Here is a 16,887-nt window from a genome sequence, read left to right as displayed (position 1 = left end):
CAAAAGTCCTCCTGAGTCCTGTATTGTTATTTTTGGTCACTTCCTCGGGGCGGGCGGGCGTGCATGCCTGCCTGCTGCCCTCCTTGTCTGTATAGTGAAAGCCGTTGCTCAGGCTCCACACCGGATTCCATCCCTCATTCCCCGGCCATTACCCGGGGTCACAAATGGCAGACTTGCCCGCCTCCATATGATTCTCGTGAAAGGAATGTGGTGTCATCTTTGCCCGCCATAACTGGTTCTCGTTAAAGGATTTAAAGTACATTCATGTCAAATACAGCAAGCCCTCGATAGTCCTCCTGTATTGTTATTTTTGGTCACTACCTCGGGGCGGGCGTGCATGCCTGCCGGCTGCCCTCCTTGGGTGTGTAGTGGTAGCCGTTGCTCAGGCTCCACACCGGATTCCATCCCTTATTCCCCGGCCATTACCCGGGGTCACAAATGGCAGACTTGCCCGCCTCTATATGATTCTCGTGAAAGGAATGTGGTGTCATCTTTGCCCGCCATAACTGGTTCTCGTTAAAGGATTTAAAGTACATTCATTTCAAATACAGCAAGCCCTCGATAGTCCTCCTGTATTGTTATTTTTGGTCACTACCTTAGCCGTTGCTCAGGCTCCACACCGGATTCCATCCCTCATTCCCCGGCCATTACCCGGGGTCACAATGCCAGACTTGCCCGCCTCCATAGGATTCTCATTGTAGCGGTACTGAACAAGTACACAGCAAGTAGAAAATGTAATTTATAAACAAAACGTAAGCTTTTTAACAATGCCATGGAAAGTTGAGAAGGCAGTCACACATTACCAGACATCACCGAGTGAGGAAGAGCAATCTCGCCATGTTGCGCAGTAGTCCAGCATGGCCGTCACTACACAAACAGCTGGTAACTTGCGGTGCGTTACACAGTTAGTTTGGTGCGTCAGTGTAAAGCAGTACTCTAATTACACTACCTGATTGATGTATACGAATGCAAGATGTTTGAAAGCACGTTAGTCCTGCAATTTAGCATTCAGGGCCCTTTTCCACTAGGGCGTTTGCGACTGCTTAATCGCAAAACCGCAAACCGCTAGTGATTTTAAAATCGCTACGGTTGGCTTTTTAACATAGGAATCGCGGTAGGTAATTTCCACTACCGCGATTCGTTTTTTACTTGATCGCGATCGCGCCGCGGAGCGACTTTTGCCGCGATTTTGCTATGCAGTGCATAGCATAGCAAAATCGCGGCCCCAAACGTCGGGGAATCGCCGGGAATCGCCGGGAATTGCGATTCAGCAATTGCTAGCGTTCAGCGTGAACGCTAGCGATTGCTAGTGGAAAAGGGCCCTCAATGTGATTTCTGTCCTTAAAACGCTGTTTTGCTTCACATCCAGATTTTTCCCCGGGACTTTTGGAGTGTATCCCACTCCGCCATGCCCCCCTCCAGGTGTTAGACCCCTTGAAACATCTTTTCCATCGCTTTTGGGGCCAGCATAATTTTTTCTATTTTTCAAAGTTCGCCTCCCCATTGAAGTCCATTGCGGTTCGCGAACTTTTCCCGAACCGAACCTTCCGCGGAAGTTCGCGAACCTAAAATCGGAGGTTCGGCCCATCACTAGTACAGGGTACAGTTATACAGTGAGGGAACATTGGCAGGAGTTTCGTCACTCATCCTGATATCGCTCTCCATTACCACAGCACACCCGATTCACCACGATGGCCCGACATCTTGCAGCATGTCTGATCGATACATCCGACCAATTTCGGCACAAAGTCGGTCGCATCATCGATCAGTCATGCTTTTGGCGGCACAGATTGTCATTATTATCTAATAATTACCTGCTCATTACCTGTATTCTGCTTATTACCTGTATTGTGGTATCTATTACATATTACCTGTAGTGTGCTGTCGGTCACCCCTGTCCCGTTATCATTGTCTGTAATCCTATGTATTGTACAGCGCTGTGTAATATGTTGGCACTATATAAATCCAATACATAATAATAATTATTGATTCAGGTGTTCGATCGGCCGCCATGTCGAGATATGTATGAGCACCTTTAGATGCATTTTTTGTTGTTGTTGCAAGCAAATAATTTTTTCCCAACATAATTTTAATTTGCTACATTTCAGCAGTCAGAGTTGTCATATGTACATTTGTGTTGCAGGGGAACCTGGACTAGTAATTGGAAAAATCATTAAAAGTAACCCATTTCGCGGATATGCAAAAAATCCGTCTCTGACCGAGAAGAAGATCATTCGGAATGCAATGGTAAAGGGAGATATGTATTTCAACAGTGGGGATTTGGTCAAAAGCGACAAAGAGGGATTTGTTTACTTTGTTGACCGCACTGGAGACACTTATAGGTAAGCTAATTATTCCTATACATGCAGAACTCAGTGATAGATCAGCTCACATCTGTTACCTCGCTGATTAACCACTTAATGACATGCTGACTTATAAAAACGTCCTGCTAGAGCCTCTTAACCTTTTGCCGACCACGTCACGCCGATGGGCGTGGCCGCGGCGGCAGCCCCAGGACCGCCAAACGCCAATTGGCGTAAAGTCCTGGGGCTCTGTTTTGAATGAGATCACGCGCACGCTGCACACGCATCTCATTCTTGGAGGGCGTAGCTCCACCCCCTCTTCAGTCTCCGTGAGGCTATTGCCGCTCGGGAGACTGTTAGATGGCGTAATCGCCGTCTAATTACCCGTACGGCGTTACGATCAGCAGCAGCGCTGTACTGGGGACAGCCGTGTGACACGGCTGTCCCCTCCTGAGGCACGGAGGTGATCGGCTGTCATAGCTGAAGCCTATGACAGCTGATGATAGGGATTGGCCGGCGGGGGGGAGGGAGGGAGGGGGGTTTACAAGAGAAAAGAAAAAGCACACACTTTTTATTAAAAACAAAAACAAATAAGCACATACAAATAAACAAACAAACACTGGGGGGGGGTGATGAGACCCCACCAACAGAGAGCTCTGTTGGTGGGGAGAAAAGGGGGGAGGAATCACTTGTGTGCTGTGTTTTGCGGTCCTGCTGCTCGGCCTTAACCACTTGAAGACTGCAGTGCTAAACCCCCCTAAAGACCAGGCCATTTTTTACAATTCAGACCACTGCAGTTATAACTGTTTATTGCTCGGTTATACAACTTACCACCCAAACAAATTTTACATCCTTTTCTTCTCACTAACACAGCTTTCTTTTGGTGCTATTTGATTGCTGCTGCGATTTTTAGTTTTTATTATATTCATCAAAAAATACAGGAATTTTGTCAAAAAAATGATTTTTTTAACTTTCTGTGCTGACATTTTTCAAATAAAGTAAAATTTCTGTATACATGCAGCACGAAAAATGTGGACAAACATGTTTTTGATAAAAAAAAACCCACTCAGCGTATATTTATTGGTTTGGGTAAAAGTTATAGCGTTTACAAACTATGGTGCAAAAAGTGAATTTTCCCATTTTCAAGCATCTATGACTTTTCTGACCTCCTGTCATGTTTCATGAGGGGCTAGAATTCCAGGATAGTATAAATACCCCCCAAATGACCCCATTTTGTAAAGAAGACATGCCAAAGTATTCACTGAGAGGCATAGTGAGTTCATAGAAGATTTTATTTTTTGTCACAAGTTAGCGGAAAATGACACTTTGTGACAAAAAAAATAAATAATAAAAAGTTTCCATTTCTGCTAACTTGTGACAAAAAAAATGAAATCTGCCACAGACTCACCATGCCCCTCTCTGAATACTTTGGGATGTCTACTTTCCAAAATGGGGTCATTTGTGGGGTGTGTTTACTGTCCTGGCATTTTGGGGTGTGCTAAATTGTAAGCACCCCGGTAAAGCCTAAAGGTGCTCATAGGACTTTGGGCCCCTTAGCGCACCTAGGCTGCAAAAAAGTGTCACACATGTGGTATCGCCTTACTCAGGAGAAATAGTATAATGTGTTTTGGGGTGTATTTTTACACATACCTATGCTGGGTGGGAGAAATATCTCTGTAAATGACAATTGTTTGATTTTTTTTACACACAATTGTCCATTTACAGAGATATTTCTCCCACTCAGCATGGGTATGTGTAAAAATACACCCCAAAACACATTATACTACTTCTCCTGAGTACGGCGATACCACATGTGTGGCACTTTTTTATAATGTGTTTTGGGGTGTATTTTCACACATAACCAATCCTGTGTGTGAGAAATATCTCTGTAAATGACAATTTTTTCCATTTTTTTTACACTAAATTGTCATTTACAGAGATATTTCTGCCACCCAGCATGGGTATGTGTGGAAAGACACCCCAAAACACATTATACTACTACTCATGAGAATGGCAATACCACATATGTGACACTTTTTTGCAGGTTAGCTGCACAAACTTGCCCAAAGTCCAATGAGCACCTTTAGGCTTTACAGGGGTGCTCACAATTTAGGCCCCCACCAAACAATTCCAGGACAGTAAAACACCCCAGAAATGACCCCATTTTGGAAAGAAGAGACCCAGAGGTATTCCACGAGGGGCATACTGAGTTCATATAAAATTTTATTTTTTGTCATAAGTTAGCGGAAAATGACACTTTGTGGGAAAAAAAATAAAAAAATCCATTTCTGCTAACTTATGACAAAAAATAAAATCTTCTATGAACTCACCATGCCACTCAGCGAATACCTTGGGGTGTCTTCTTTCTAAAATGGGGTCACTTGTGGGGGTCTGTCCTGGCATTTTAGCGTCTCCACAATCATTACATGTATGGCCAGTATTAGGAGTTTCTGCTATACTCCTTATATTGCGCATACGGGTGATGCACTTTTTTCTCCATAAAAGGAAAAATGAACGGCAAAGATTCTCACATTCGCATTGATCAATGTGGATGAAAAAATATCTGCCGAAATATGTGAAAAAAGAGGGGGGCATGGCGTTTGCCAGGACGTAGGAGCACCACCCACAAAATTTTCCAAACCCACTTTGCTCCTATGCCCTGGCAAACCAGATTAATCCATTCACATCGATCGATGTGGATGAAAAAAACCTTTGCCAGTTTTGATACAAAGTGCTTGCCAAAGCATAGGAGCTCCAACACCACCCCTCAGCTCATATGCCTTGACAAACGTATCTTACTGCGGAGGAGAAATCTCGTCCTGCAGCGCTGCATGCACCGACTTGTGTGTAATCTGACAGACGCGCAATGCTTCTGTCAGGATGCACCATCAGTGCTGCAGCTGGTTGGTCGATCAGTCGTTCGCTCGGTCCACCTGGAAGGGTAAAGGATGGAAAAAGAGAGAGAAAAAAACATACAAAAAAAAACCAAGCAAGCAGCAATGCAAGAAATTCATTAACATTCACATTAACTTTCGTAAACTTTATTAAACCTTTTTAACCAAACAATAACATTTGGAACTTTTGCTTACCTGTTTTTTTGTTTGTTTGGTTTTTTTTTAACTTACCTTCCGAGGACAAACTTCTCCTTCCCCATGGGACAGTGTGCAAAGCGCAAATCGCACAGAGATGTAGCAAAGTACACTATGCACTTTGTCCCAAGTGAAAGGAGAGGTTTCTGGCAGCCCTGTGTATTTGGGTCTCTCAAAAGCAGATGTCTGGTTTCACACACAGGAGTCGCGCAGTAGCGTAGGTATGCACTAGCTTTAAGTCGAACACTTCCGGCGTAAGGGGGGACCGCAAAGTGGGACTTTCGCTAGGCAATTTGCTGCAACCATCACTCCAGTGTATTTGGGTCTCTCAAAAGCAGATGTCTTGTTTCACACACAGGAGCCGCGCAGTAGCGTAGGTATGCACTAGCTTTAAGTCAACCACTTCCGGCGTAAGGGGGGACCGCAAAGTGGGACTTTCGCTAGGCAATATGCTGCAACACATCGCTCCAGTGTGAAAGAGCCTTGAGAGACTACTACCGTGTCTCACGTTCCCTACTCCAATAGCGAATGTGTTCGTGGAACTTTTCAAAACACTCCCCTATGCATAGGGCAGGCTGGTCAGGACAGTAGGGACAATAAAAAGTGGTGTCACGCCTCATTCCATCCCTCTTACAGACACGACAATGTTTTCTTGGGGTGCGTTGACCTGGGGTACTCGGAAAGACATAAGCATAGTGTCTTTCATGTAGCCGGCTAACTACATTAGGGGGATTGGCCACGGCCCCTCCTGGATACAGGAGTTCCGAAATGATCTCTTCCAGAAATTGAAGGAAGGATCCTGTTCTCCCAGCCTTACTGTAGAGAACAAAGCTGTTGTACATTGCCAATTGAATCAAGTAAATAGCCACTTTCTTATACCAGCAGCTGGTCCTTCGGGAAACTAAATAGGGAGCCAACATCTGGTCATTGAAGTCCACCCCTCCCATGTTTAAATTATAGTCGTGGACGGCGAGGGGTTTCTCAACAACCTCAGTTGCTCGCTGAATTTGGACTGTCGTGTCTCCGTGAATGGTCGACAGAAGGTAAACGTCCCTCTTGTCCTTCCATTTCACTGCAAGAAGGTCGTCATTACACAAGGCAGCCCTCTCCCCCCGTGCAAGTCGGGTAGCAGTGAGATATTGGGGGAAGCCCCGGCGACTAGGCCGCACGGTGCCACAGCAGGGAATTCCAAGTATCTTCAAATGCTGATAGAGGGCCACACTTGTGTAGTAGTTGTCCACATAGAGATGGTACCCCTTGTGGAATAAGGGTGACACCAAGTCCCACACAATCTTGCCACTGCACCCCAGGTAGTCAGGGCATCCGACCGTCTCCAATTTTGTGTCTTTTCCCTCATAGACCCTAAAGCGATATGTATAGCCTGTGGCCCTTTCACAGAGCTTATACAGCTTGACCCCATACCGGGCGCGCTTGGTTGGGATGTACTGCTTAATGCCAAGGCGCCCGGTAAAATGTACGAGGGACTCGTCTATACAGATGTTCTGTTCAGGGGTGTAAGCATCTGCAAATTTGGATGACAGGTGGTCTATGAGGGGCCGAAATTTGTGGAGCCGGTCATAGTCAGCTGGCCTCTTTCATGACAGGTTGTATCATCATTAAAGTGCAGGAAGCGCAGGATGTCCTCAAAACGTGACCTGGACATGGCAGCAGAGTACATGGGCATGTGATGTATTGGGTGCGTAGACCAATAGGACCGCAATACATTTTTTTTAGTTAGACCCATGTTAAGGAGCAGGCCCAAAAAGATTTTAAATTCGAAAACTGTGACCTGTTTCCACCGAAAAGGCTGGGCATGGGAGCTGTTCGGACTGGCGGTGATAAATTGTGTGGCCTTCCGGTTGGTCTCTGTCACGACTAAGTCGTAGAGATCCTCGGTGAAGATCAGATGAAAAGCGTCTAGGGCCGATCCTAGATGATCTGTCTCCACCTGGACTCCAGACTGGGCGGTGAAAGGGGGCACTACGGGTGCGGCGGAATTAGGGAATTTACAATGAGGGTTTGCCAGCACCTCTGGGAGCCTAGGGGTACTACGGGCCCGTGTTTCTGGTGGCTGCGACTGGGGTCTTACTGCACGTACCACCGAACCAGTTTCAACTGCCATGCTGGTGCTCGCCACTTCACCAGGGTCTACGGCAGTACTGGTTTCAAGTCCAGGATGTGCTGCGCTGTTGGTGCATGCCTCACCATCAAAATCTGGATCAGCGCTAGCACCACTCTGCTGGCCTTGAGGTTGATCCTGCGCAACCTGTGGTCCACTGACATGGGGTCGGGAACGCCTGGCGCTAGCAGGGACCACAACCTCGTCATCAGAACTATCGGTCAGAGAGTCACTGTCCTCTACAGGTTCATATTCCGAGCCGGATGATTCGTCGGATGAGAAGTCCCAATCACTCTCACCCGACTCGGCCATAATACTGAAGGCCTCTTGCAGGGAATACATCTTTTTTGCCATTTTGGGCTGCTAAATTTAGGGGGTATTCCTCTGAGACCACCCAGGAAAAAATGCACCTGTCTAGCAAATGGGAGTATTTGTTAAGTAAAGAGCTGCGATCGCTCAGTTTTGATTTAAAAAAAAAAATCAAAACTGATCTTTATAGCGTCGCAGCTATTGTGTTTTTTTGCAGTGATCAGAAAACAAAAATTTCTTTCACTTGGTGGGGAGGGCTGAACGCAAGTGCGGCAGAACGATCAGGCCTGATCGGGCAAACACTGCGTTTTTAGTGGAGCTTACTCTAAGGTGACCCTAACGTACTTATATAGATCTGACTGCGATCAGTACTGATCACTTAGAGATACTATATAGTACCAATGCTGATTAGCGACAGTGATGACGCTAATCAGCGACTTATAGTGATTGCGGTGTAGTGGGCTGGGCGCTAACTACCTAACAAAGGGGCCTAGCTAACTCACTGGCCAAAAAAACAGTGCACAGGCAAAAGATGTCACTCAGACCTCGATCAGAGCCGTGACAGGCGACCAGATATCAATCACAGTGCCGCTGTCAGATGCCAACAAATGTAAACAGCAATTGGAATCACAGGGCAATCACAGATGATCAAAAACCAATCACTAATCAATCAATCAGATGTCAAAAATCAGTACACAGACAATAGATGTCACTCAGATCTCACTCAGACCTCGATCAGAGCTGTGACAGGCGACCAGATATTAATCACAGTGCCACTGTCAGATGCCAACCAATGTAAACGGCAATTGAAATCTCAGGCAATCACAGATGATCAAATACCAATCACTAATCAATCAGATGTAAAAAAAATCAGTGCACAGACAATAGATGTCACTCAGACCTCGATCAGAGCTGTGACAGGCGACCAGATATCAATCACAGCGCCGCTTTCAGATGCCAACCAATGTAAACAACAATTGAAATCTCAGGCAATCACAGATGATCAAATACCAATCACTAATCAATCAATCAATCAGATGTCAAAAATCAGTGCACAGACAATAGATGTCACTCAGACCTCGATCAGAGCTGTGACAGGCGACCAGATATCAATCACAGTGCAGCTGTCAGATGCCAACCAATGTATACAGCAATTGAAAACAGGGCAATCACAGATGATCAATAATCACAACGCAATCAATCAATCAGAAGTCAAACTGTGCACAGGCAATGATGTCACTCACATGTCACTCACATGGCACTCAGACCTCGATCAGAGCTGTGACAGGCGACCAGATGACACTCAGACCTCAGTCAGACGCCTTGGCAGGGCCAGTGAGGGGGGTAGTGGGGGTGATCAGCGGCGATCGGGTGGGGGATCGAGCAGGGAAACGTGCGGGTCTAAGTGAGCAGGGCTGCCGTCCTCTCTCCTGGTGGTCCCGGAACGCTGTGACCAGGAGAGGAGGAGGCAGCCAGTATAATACATGTTGTTTACATAACAACGTGTATTATACACTTTGCATTGGGCCATTTAAAAGATCACAGCCCGCCGGTGCTGCTAATTGGCCGGCGGGCTGATGACACAGGGGGGCCGCAAGTGATGCCAGGCGATGTGCGCGCGCACGCGCGCACGATCGCCCGCATTTCTAATTGACAGGACCTTCCGCCAATCGGCGTTAGGCGGTCCTGGGGCTGCCGCCGCGGCCACGCCTACTGGCGTGACGCGGGCGGCAGGTGGTTAAACCTGCAGTGGCCAATTTAATGAAAATGTGCCTGGTCTATTGGGGGGTTTAACACAGCAGTCCTGAAGAGGTTAATGGCTCCAGGACATTTTTATAAGTCAGACAGTGCTGCTGCCTCTGTGCGCGTGCACGTGCGCACTCCCGTGGGTGCGCGTGTGCGCTCCCGCAGGTGCACGTGCATCCCCATGCACGTACAGGTGCAAATTGTGACAAAAAAAAAACACCCCCCAAAAAATACACCTTTATTTCCAAACGATACATTGTCACCATACTTTGTACTAGGGTCATAATTAAAATGTTGTGATAACCAGGACAAGTGGGCAGATAAAATGTGTGGGTTTTATGTACAGTAGCAGTGTTTATATTAAAACCATAGGGGATAAAATTGGAGAAATAGTGTATTTTTTCATTTTTTCCTTGTATTTCCCTTTAAAATGCATAGAAAATAAAGTAATTACTGAAAACAAATATCAACAACAGAAAGCCCAATTTGTGGTGAAAAAAACAAGATATAGATCATTTAATTGTGATTAGTATTGATTAAGCTATTGGCAAATGAAAGGGATGAGCACTGAAAGGTGAAAATCGCTCTTGTCCGTTAGGGTAAAAACCGCTTTGGGGTAAAGTGGTTAAGCAACAAAATGTAGATTTTTTTATGGCATAACTCTCAGCAGCTCTTTTTTTACGAGCAAATTTACAAGCAAATTCTCTTGTACCGCTTTTAGAGGATTAATATATTTACAATCACACAGATAGGAATCTGTGTGATTGTAAATATATTAAAGGGATACTGTAGGGGGGTCGGGGGAAAATGAGTGGAACTTACCTGGGGCTTCTAATGGTCCCCCGCAGACATCCTGTACCCACGCAGCCACTCGCCGATGCTCCGGCCCCGCCTCCAGATCACTTCTAGAATTTCAGACTTTAAAGTCTGAAAACCACTGTGCCTTCATTGCCATGTCCTCGCTCCCGTTGATGTCACCAGGAGCGTAATGCACAGGCACAGACCATACTGTGCTTGTGCAGTACGCTCCTGGTGACATCAGCGGGAGTGAGGACATGGCAATGCAGGCACAGTAACTTTTCAGACTTTAAAGTCTGACATTCCAGAAGTGAACCAGAGGCGGGGCCGGAGCATTGGGGAGTGGCCGCGTGGGCACAGGATGTCTGCGGGGGACCATTAGAAGCCCCGGGTAAGTTCAACTAATTTTCCCCCGACCCCCCTACAGTATCCCTTTAATCTTCTAAAAATATTTGGTTACATTGGTCTGCATTTCATGTACAACATCACAACTGTCTTGCTTATCTCCAAATGCTAATATATGGGAAGGCTACGGATTGAATAAAGCGCCAGTGTGTTTTGAAAAAGGAAAATATGTGTTTTGATATGGAATTCTTTGAACAGGCCTGGCTGGAAGTGGGGGGAAGACAGGGTTTTTGGGGAATTTCTGTGCTCCAGGCAAGGTCCTTTTGACCCCATATGGGGAAATAATATTAATATTACAAATAGAAAGATTGTAGCCAACAATAAGGCCATGTTTACACCTAATCAGTTGCTCTCAGTTTTAACTGAAAGGACAACTGATTTTCAAAGTAATGCCCATGTTTTCTTTTGGCACAGTTCACACTTAACGCATTTTAACTGAAATCTTTTTCACAATGCTATGGAAAAACCACGTACCAACGCATACTAACGCATACTAACGCACACTAACGCATACCAACTGATTAAGTGTAAAAGGTCTCTAACTAGTTTTGATCTCGGCCATTACACATAAATAGGTTATCCTATATACAAAAATGATGTTGTTTATCAAAGTAAGTCTATAAAGGATACAGATATTATTACTAAGGCAGATACTCCTCACTGGCTCAAACTCACTGAACCCACATAACAAACCATTTCAATATTTGTTATGAAGGGTATAATAAGGGAATTAAAAATAGCACTTTTGTATAAGAATTCCATAAATCATAATGTCCTAATAGTACCTCTGTGATGTCTGCTTCTGCAGGTGTCAATCTAGTAATCTGCCTGGTTTATCAATACTTAAAGGACTTACGAGGCGAAAATGCTAAAAAAAGTAAATTACCTGCCTCATCTTTTATGGCACGGAGGACGCCGTCCGCGCCCTCCGTGCCGATCCGCCGGGTCCCCCCGCTCATTAGCCCCCCGGGCCGGCTGCCGACCCCACGGCCCGGGTCGGGCTCTCCTGCCACCCGCAATATGGCCGCTTCCTTTGGCCGCAGCTGCGCAGTCCGCCTGGCCGCGAGTGCGGCTGCGCAGCTCTAGGGCCAACCCCCCTGATCCACACTACGTAGCGTGGATCAGGGGGGTTGGCCCTAGAGCTGCGCAGCCGCACTCGCGGCCAGGCGGACTGCGCAGCCGCGGCCAAAGGAAGCGGCCATATTGCGGGAGGCAGGAGAGCCCGACCCGGGCCGTGGGGTCGGCAGCCGGCCCGGGGGGCTAATGAGCGGGGGGACCCGGCGGATCGGCACGGAGGGCCTCCATGTCATAAAAGATGAGGCAGGTAATTTACTTTTTTTAGCATTTTCGCCTCGTAAGTCCTTTAAGATGGCCCTGGATGAAGACATGACTTGAGGTGTGATGGGGACCGTACTTTTGTATAAATAAGTTTGTGCCCAAAAGTGTCCTATCTTTTTCACACAGAGGCCCATATGCAATTCACTTTTTCTCCACAGTTTTCTCCTAGGTGATATTTTTAAACTTGTCAATAAAATGCCTTTTAAGCCACCAGCAAGCAAGAACATACTCAAAATAATTTTGATAGTACTTATTCACCTACTTGATGGTACTTTTTTAGTTGAAAAGTGCTGGAAAGTTATTTAAAACTGAAGATGAAAAATTATCTCCTAGGAGAAAACTCAGGTGAAAAAGAGAATTGCATATGGCCCAGAAAGTTGGATGGTATGGCTGAACGCAAGAGTTGTTTATAGCCTCAACAACCTAAAGTATTTCACTTAAAGCGGACCCAAACCAAACATTTTTTTAATTCAAAATATTTAGTTGCACCACTCTAACACATACAAAGATAAATAAACACTCCTTCAAGCCTATAAGCATTTCAGTGCATGCTTTTCACCCTTCTCTTTTCATAACTAATGTTATACAGGTGGCAGCCATTAGCAATTCCTCCTTTGCTGGAGACCATCTACTAAACCAGTTTGCCGGATTCTGTCCCGGCAATATGAAAGGAAGGGGGGGGGGGGGGGGGGAGGGTTCGTCCAATAAATGTAAAATATTTTATATTTGTCATCATGCAGCCGACAAAAAGGCTGCTATTTATTATTATAATGTAGAAAATAGATTTTATTTCTGAAATCTTGAATTTTTAATTTGGGTCCACTTTAAGGTGGACCTGAGCTCTTGCACAGAACACAAGGAAAACAGAGAGAAATGCACCCGGTGTGTTTTTAGAAAGAAGAGCCTGTCTAATTCCCCCCTCATCTTCAAGTAATCACACGTGTAATTTGCTCTCTCAGCTGTGTCAGCTCAGAAATTTGGCAGTCCTCGGCAGACACAGTTAAAGTGGAATATAACCCTGCATTTCATCTTTGCTCTAAAACATTATTTACAGCATATTATATGCAACCAGCATTTTTTTTTACTAGACGAGCATTGAAAGGGTTACTGTGAGAAAACGCGGAAAAGCCGTGCGCTTTGAGCAAGGCGGCTGATTCCGCGTCAAACGCGGCGGTTTGCACGCGTAGGCCTACATCTGCCAGTATGGCTGAACGCGGAGAAACCGCCGCATGTCTTAATAGCGGTGCGGCGGGCTCCGCGTCCAGTGCGTCGGGTGGTACGCAAGACATGTCTGGTGTGGCTGGGACTGATAGTCCACATAAGTTCAGAAGGACGCGCGCGCGCGTTGAGAGGCAGGACTTTTATGACAGCCAGAAGGGAGTCAGCTGACCAAGCCGGTCAGCTGACGATTGTACCGGTTCCCATTGGTCCAGCACTTAGGGGAGGCGCTGGAGAGCGCTTGGCTATATATACTGGGTGCTGGTCATTCACTGGTTGTCTGTTGTTGCGATCACTACGTGGAAGAACTCAGACCTTATTGTCAGAATCTGTGTTATCATTCTGTGTTGATGATCAAGGACCTCACACCCAAGATTAGGAATCTGTTATCTTTCTGTTATACCTCAGACTAGTTCCAGGGTGTTGATGATCAAGGACCTCACACCCAAGATTAGGAATCTGTGTTATCATTCTGTTATACCTCAGACTAGTTCCAGGGTGTTGATGATCACGGAGCTCACACCCAAGACTAGGCATTGTTTATTATCTGTTATGACTTTCTGCTTTCCTGACCACTCTTCTGTTTACTGATTTGGTACTTCGCTATATCTGATACTCTGTTGCCAAACCCTGCTTGCCTTAGGATTACCAAATCAGCCTCCTGTCTTTGTACTTTGTATGTCCGTGTGTTGCCGACCTGGCTTGTCCGACCTTGAGAGCTATCTCCCCAGTTAAGAGATAGTTCACAGATCAGTCAGTGACATCCTTCTATTGGTGTCACTCACGCTCTGGTCCTTCCCTCTCCCAGTCTGACTCCTCCCTGCGGGAGAGTCTCAGGCTGCTGAAAGGTACTCATTCTCTAGTGCAGTATTCCTTACTGCCTTTGTACCTGTCCTCCTGATATTGTTCTCAAATTATTACTGTTGCACCAAACACTCATATCTCTCAGGTGTCCAGAGGTTAGTAATATATCTGATTATCGGTGATACTGCAGATCATCAATAATCAGGTATATATATCTGTATTTTTGGTGATACTGCAGATCACCGATAATCAGATCCTCTCTGTGTTACACCGATCGTTACAGTTACACACAGAGCTTGAAAGTTCAGTGCAGTGAAATGCAGACAAATCCGAACTTTAGATAATGTTATCTTGTGTTTACTTAAATGTATCAAGTGAGGAATGTGACACATTCTCTGACTGTGGAGAAGCTGCTCAACACAGACACAGAGTCAAAGCATGTCTGCTTGAATGAATGAATGAATGAATAAAACCAGTTATTAATATAATGCAAAGTCAGCTCGCAAAGCAAAAAACTGTACTTTTGGGAACCTATAACTTCTAAATGAATAATAATACTTATGTACAAATGCAAATATGATAACCGTATGGCATATAAAAAGTAGGAAAATATGTTTTTTATTGAATATTATGTCAGGGCTTTATACCGCTTTAATATGTAAACACAGGATGTTAACACTTTGTCGGCTTTCATGAAAGCAGGAAGTAGACACACTGCAGATTTTTTTGCAGGAGTTCTGTAAGCTGCAACACATATTTTTCTTTAAAGGTTATTATGCTGTTGCTAATCTTTTAGAGAGGAATGCTTAAGAATGCTTTAAGAATGAATGAGCTGGATTTAACTTAGCCATGCAATGGCAACTCCCAGCAGTTGTTGGTTGTTATGCCAAATGAATGCCCCTTTAATGTATCATCAAGTAGATTCCATTTTGCACTCTCGGGAAATGGGTACTTATCCGTTAGCCGGGCGCATCCGGCAGGTGGCGCTGTTGTAGCGAATCTCGATGCGCTGGGTTGTATCCAGTGCAGTTTCTAGGCTAAAATGCACCCAGGGCGAGTGTGTAAAAATTGCGCCCGCCCCCCCAAGCAAGGTATGGGTGCCCGCAGTATAGGTTAGCCAGGTCTAGTTGCACTTAGTATAGGTCCCCCCAGTATAGGTAGCCAAGAATAGGTACCCCAGTATAGGTAGCCAGGCATAGGTGAGCCAGTATAGTTGCCCCCGCTATAGGTTAGCCAGGTAGGTGCCTCCAGTATAGGTAGCCAGTATAGTTGCCCCCAGTATAGGTTAGATAGGCAGGCGCCCCCGGTATAATTTAGATAGGTAGGTGCCCCAGTACAGGTTAGCTAGGTGGGTGCCTCTAATATAGGTAGCCAGAATAGTTGCCCCCAGCATAGGTTAGATAGGTAGGTGCCCCCAGTATAGGTTATTTAGGTAGGTGTCTGCAAGGAATACATTGTATTTGAAGTGGCTGGCACTTTTACATGGAATTCAAATGAAGGCGGCGGCAATGTAACAGATGAAGCCGCCGCCTTCGTCTGTTCTTCTTCTTCTTCTCCCCCTTTGCCCTCCTCTCGCTTCTACAATGCTGGCAGCCTGCGGGGACATGCGTCTCCCCCCAGAGTCGTTTGTCGCGGCAGGGAATCCTGCTTGTTTCCTTGCGACGAACGACTGTGGGGGGGACAGCTGGCAGGGTTGTATAGTTGAGAGAGGGCAAAGGGGGAGAAGAAGAACAGACGAAGGCGGCGGCTTCATCTGTTACATTGCCGCCGCCTTCATTTGAATTCCATTAAGTGCCAGTGCCGGCCACTTCAAATACAATGTATTCCTTGCCATTAACACTGTATTGTTATCAACGTATCAATGTAATTAGCGCCACCTGCAGTGCTTCCATTCACACAGTACTACATTTAAGTATGAATGGAATTAGATACAACCCAGCGCATTGAAATTCGATACAACAGCGCCACCTGCCGGATACGCCCGACTAACGGATAAGTACCGGGAAATGTTTTTAACCTGGGCCATTGTCTATACAAATTGATCCTGGTGCTGTACTGGGTATTAATCCTGGTAATGGAGCTGGTGCTGTACTTGTTATTATTCCTAGTGTTGTATTGGTAATTATTCCTAGTATTGCAGCTGGTGTTGTACTGGTAATTATTCCTAGTAATGCAGCTGGTGTTGTACTGGTAATTATTCCTAGTAATGGAGCTGGTGGTGTACTGGTAATAATTCCTAGTATTGCAGCTGTGGTTGTACTGGTAATTATTCCTAGTAATGCAGCTGGTGTTGTACTGGTAATTATTCCTAGTAATGCAGCTGGTGTTGTACTGGTAATTATTCCTAGTAATGCAGCTGGTGTTGTACTGGTAATTATTCCTAGTAATGCAGCTGGTGTTGTACTGGTAATTATTCCTAGTAATGCAGCTGGTGTTGTACTGTATAACCAGTACGACACCAGATGGATCACCAAGAATAATAACAACACCTCATGACAACACAGAAATGTGAACATACCTACATAATAGTATGGGCAAGTTCACGTAGCATTATTGAACAATTGAATGCATATAGCATGAAATATATATGTGTGTATATATATATATATATATATATATATATATATATATATATATATATATATATATATATATATATATATATATATATATATATATATATATATATATATATATACAGTGGTGTGAAAAACTATTTGCCCCCTTCCTGAATTCTTATTCTTTTGCATGTTTGTCA

At 45.2% G+C, this 16,887-nt stretch overlaps 1 protein-coding gene across 3 annotated transcripts in view; it reads left to right on the top strand.

The window, feature by feature from the left end:
* The window catches only part of LOC137563315 (long-chain fatty acid transport protein 2-like), a 147,074-nt gene that overhangs the window by 97,589 nt on the left and 32,598 nt on the right, over positions 1 to 16,887 (top strand). For all 3 annotated transcript variants that reach the window (XM_068275612.1, XM_068275610.1, XM_068275611.1), the window contains exon 8: positions 2,144 to 2,342. In XM_068275612.1, the coding sequence (XP_068131713.1) occupies positions 2,144 to 2,342 (199 nt within the window). The remainder of the gene's footprint in view (positions 1 to 2,143; positions 2,343 to 16,887) is intronic.

The sequence above is a fragment of the Hyperolius riggenbachi genome, chromosome 3 (assembly GCF_040937935.1).
Source record: "Hyperolius riggenbachi isolate aHypRig1 chromosome 3, aHypRig1.pri, whole genome shotgun sequence".
In the NCBI taxonomy this organism is placed as follows: domain Eukaryota; kingdom Metazoa; phylum Chordata; class Amphibia; order Anura; family Hyperoliidae; genus Hyperolius; species Hyperolius riggenbachi.
Note: the sequence above shows the minus strand (reverse complement) of the source record. Positions and strands in the feature narration are given on the sequence as shown.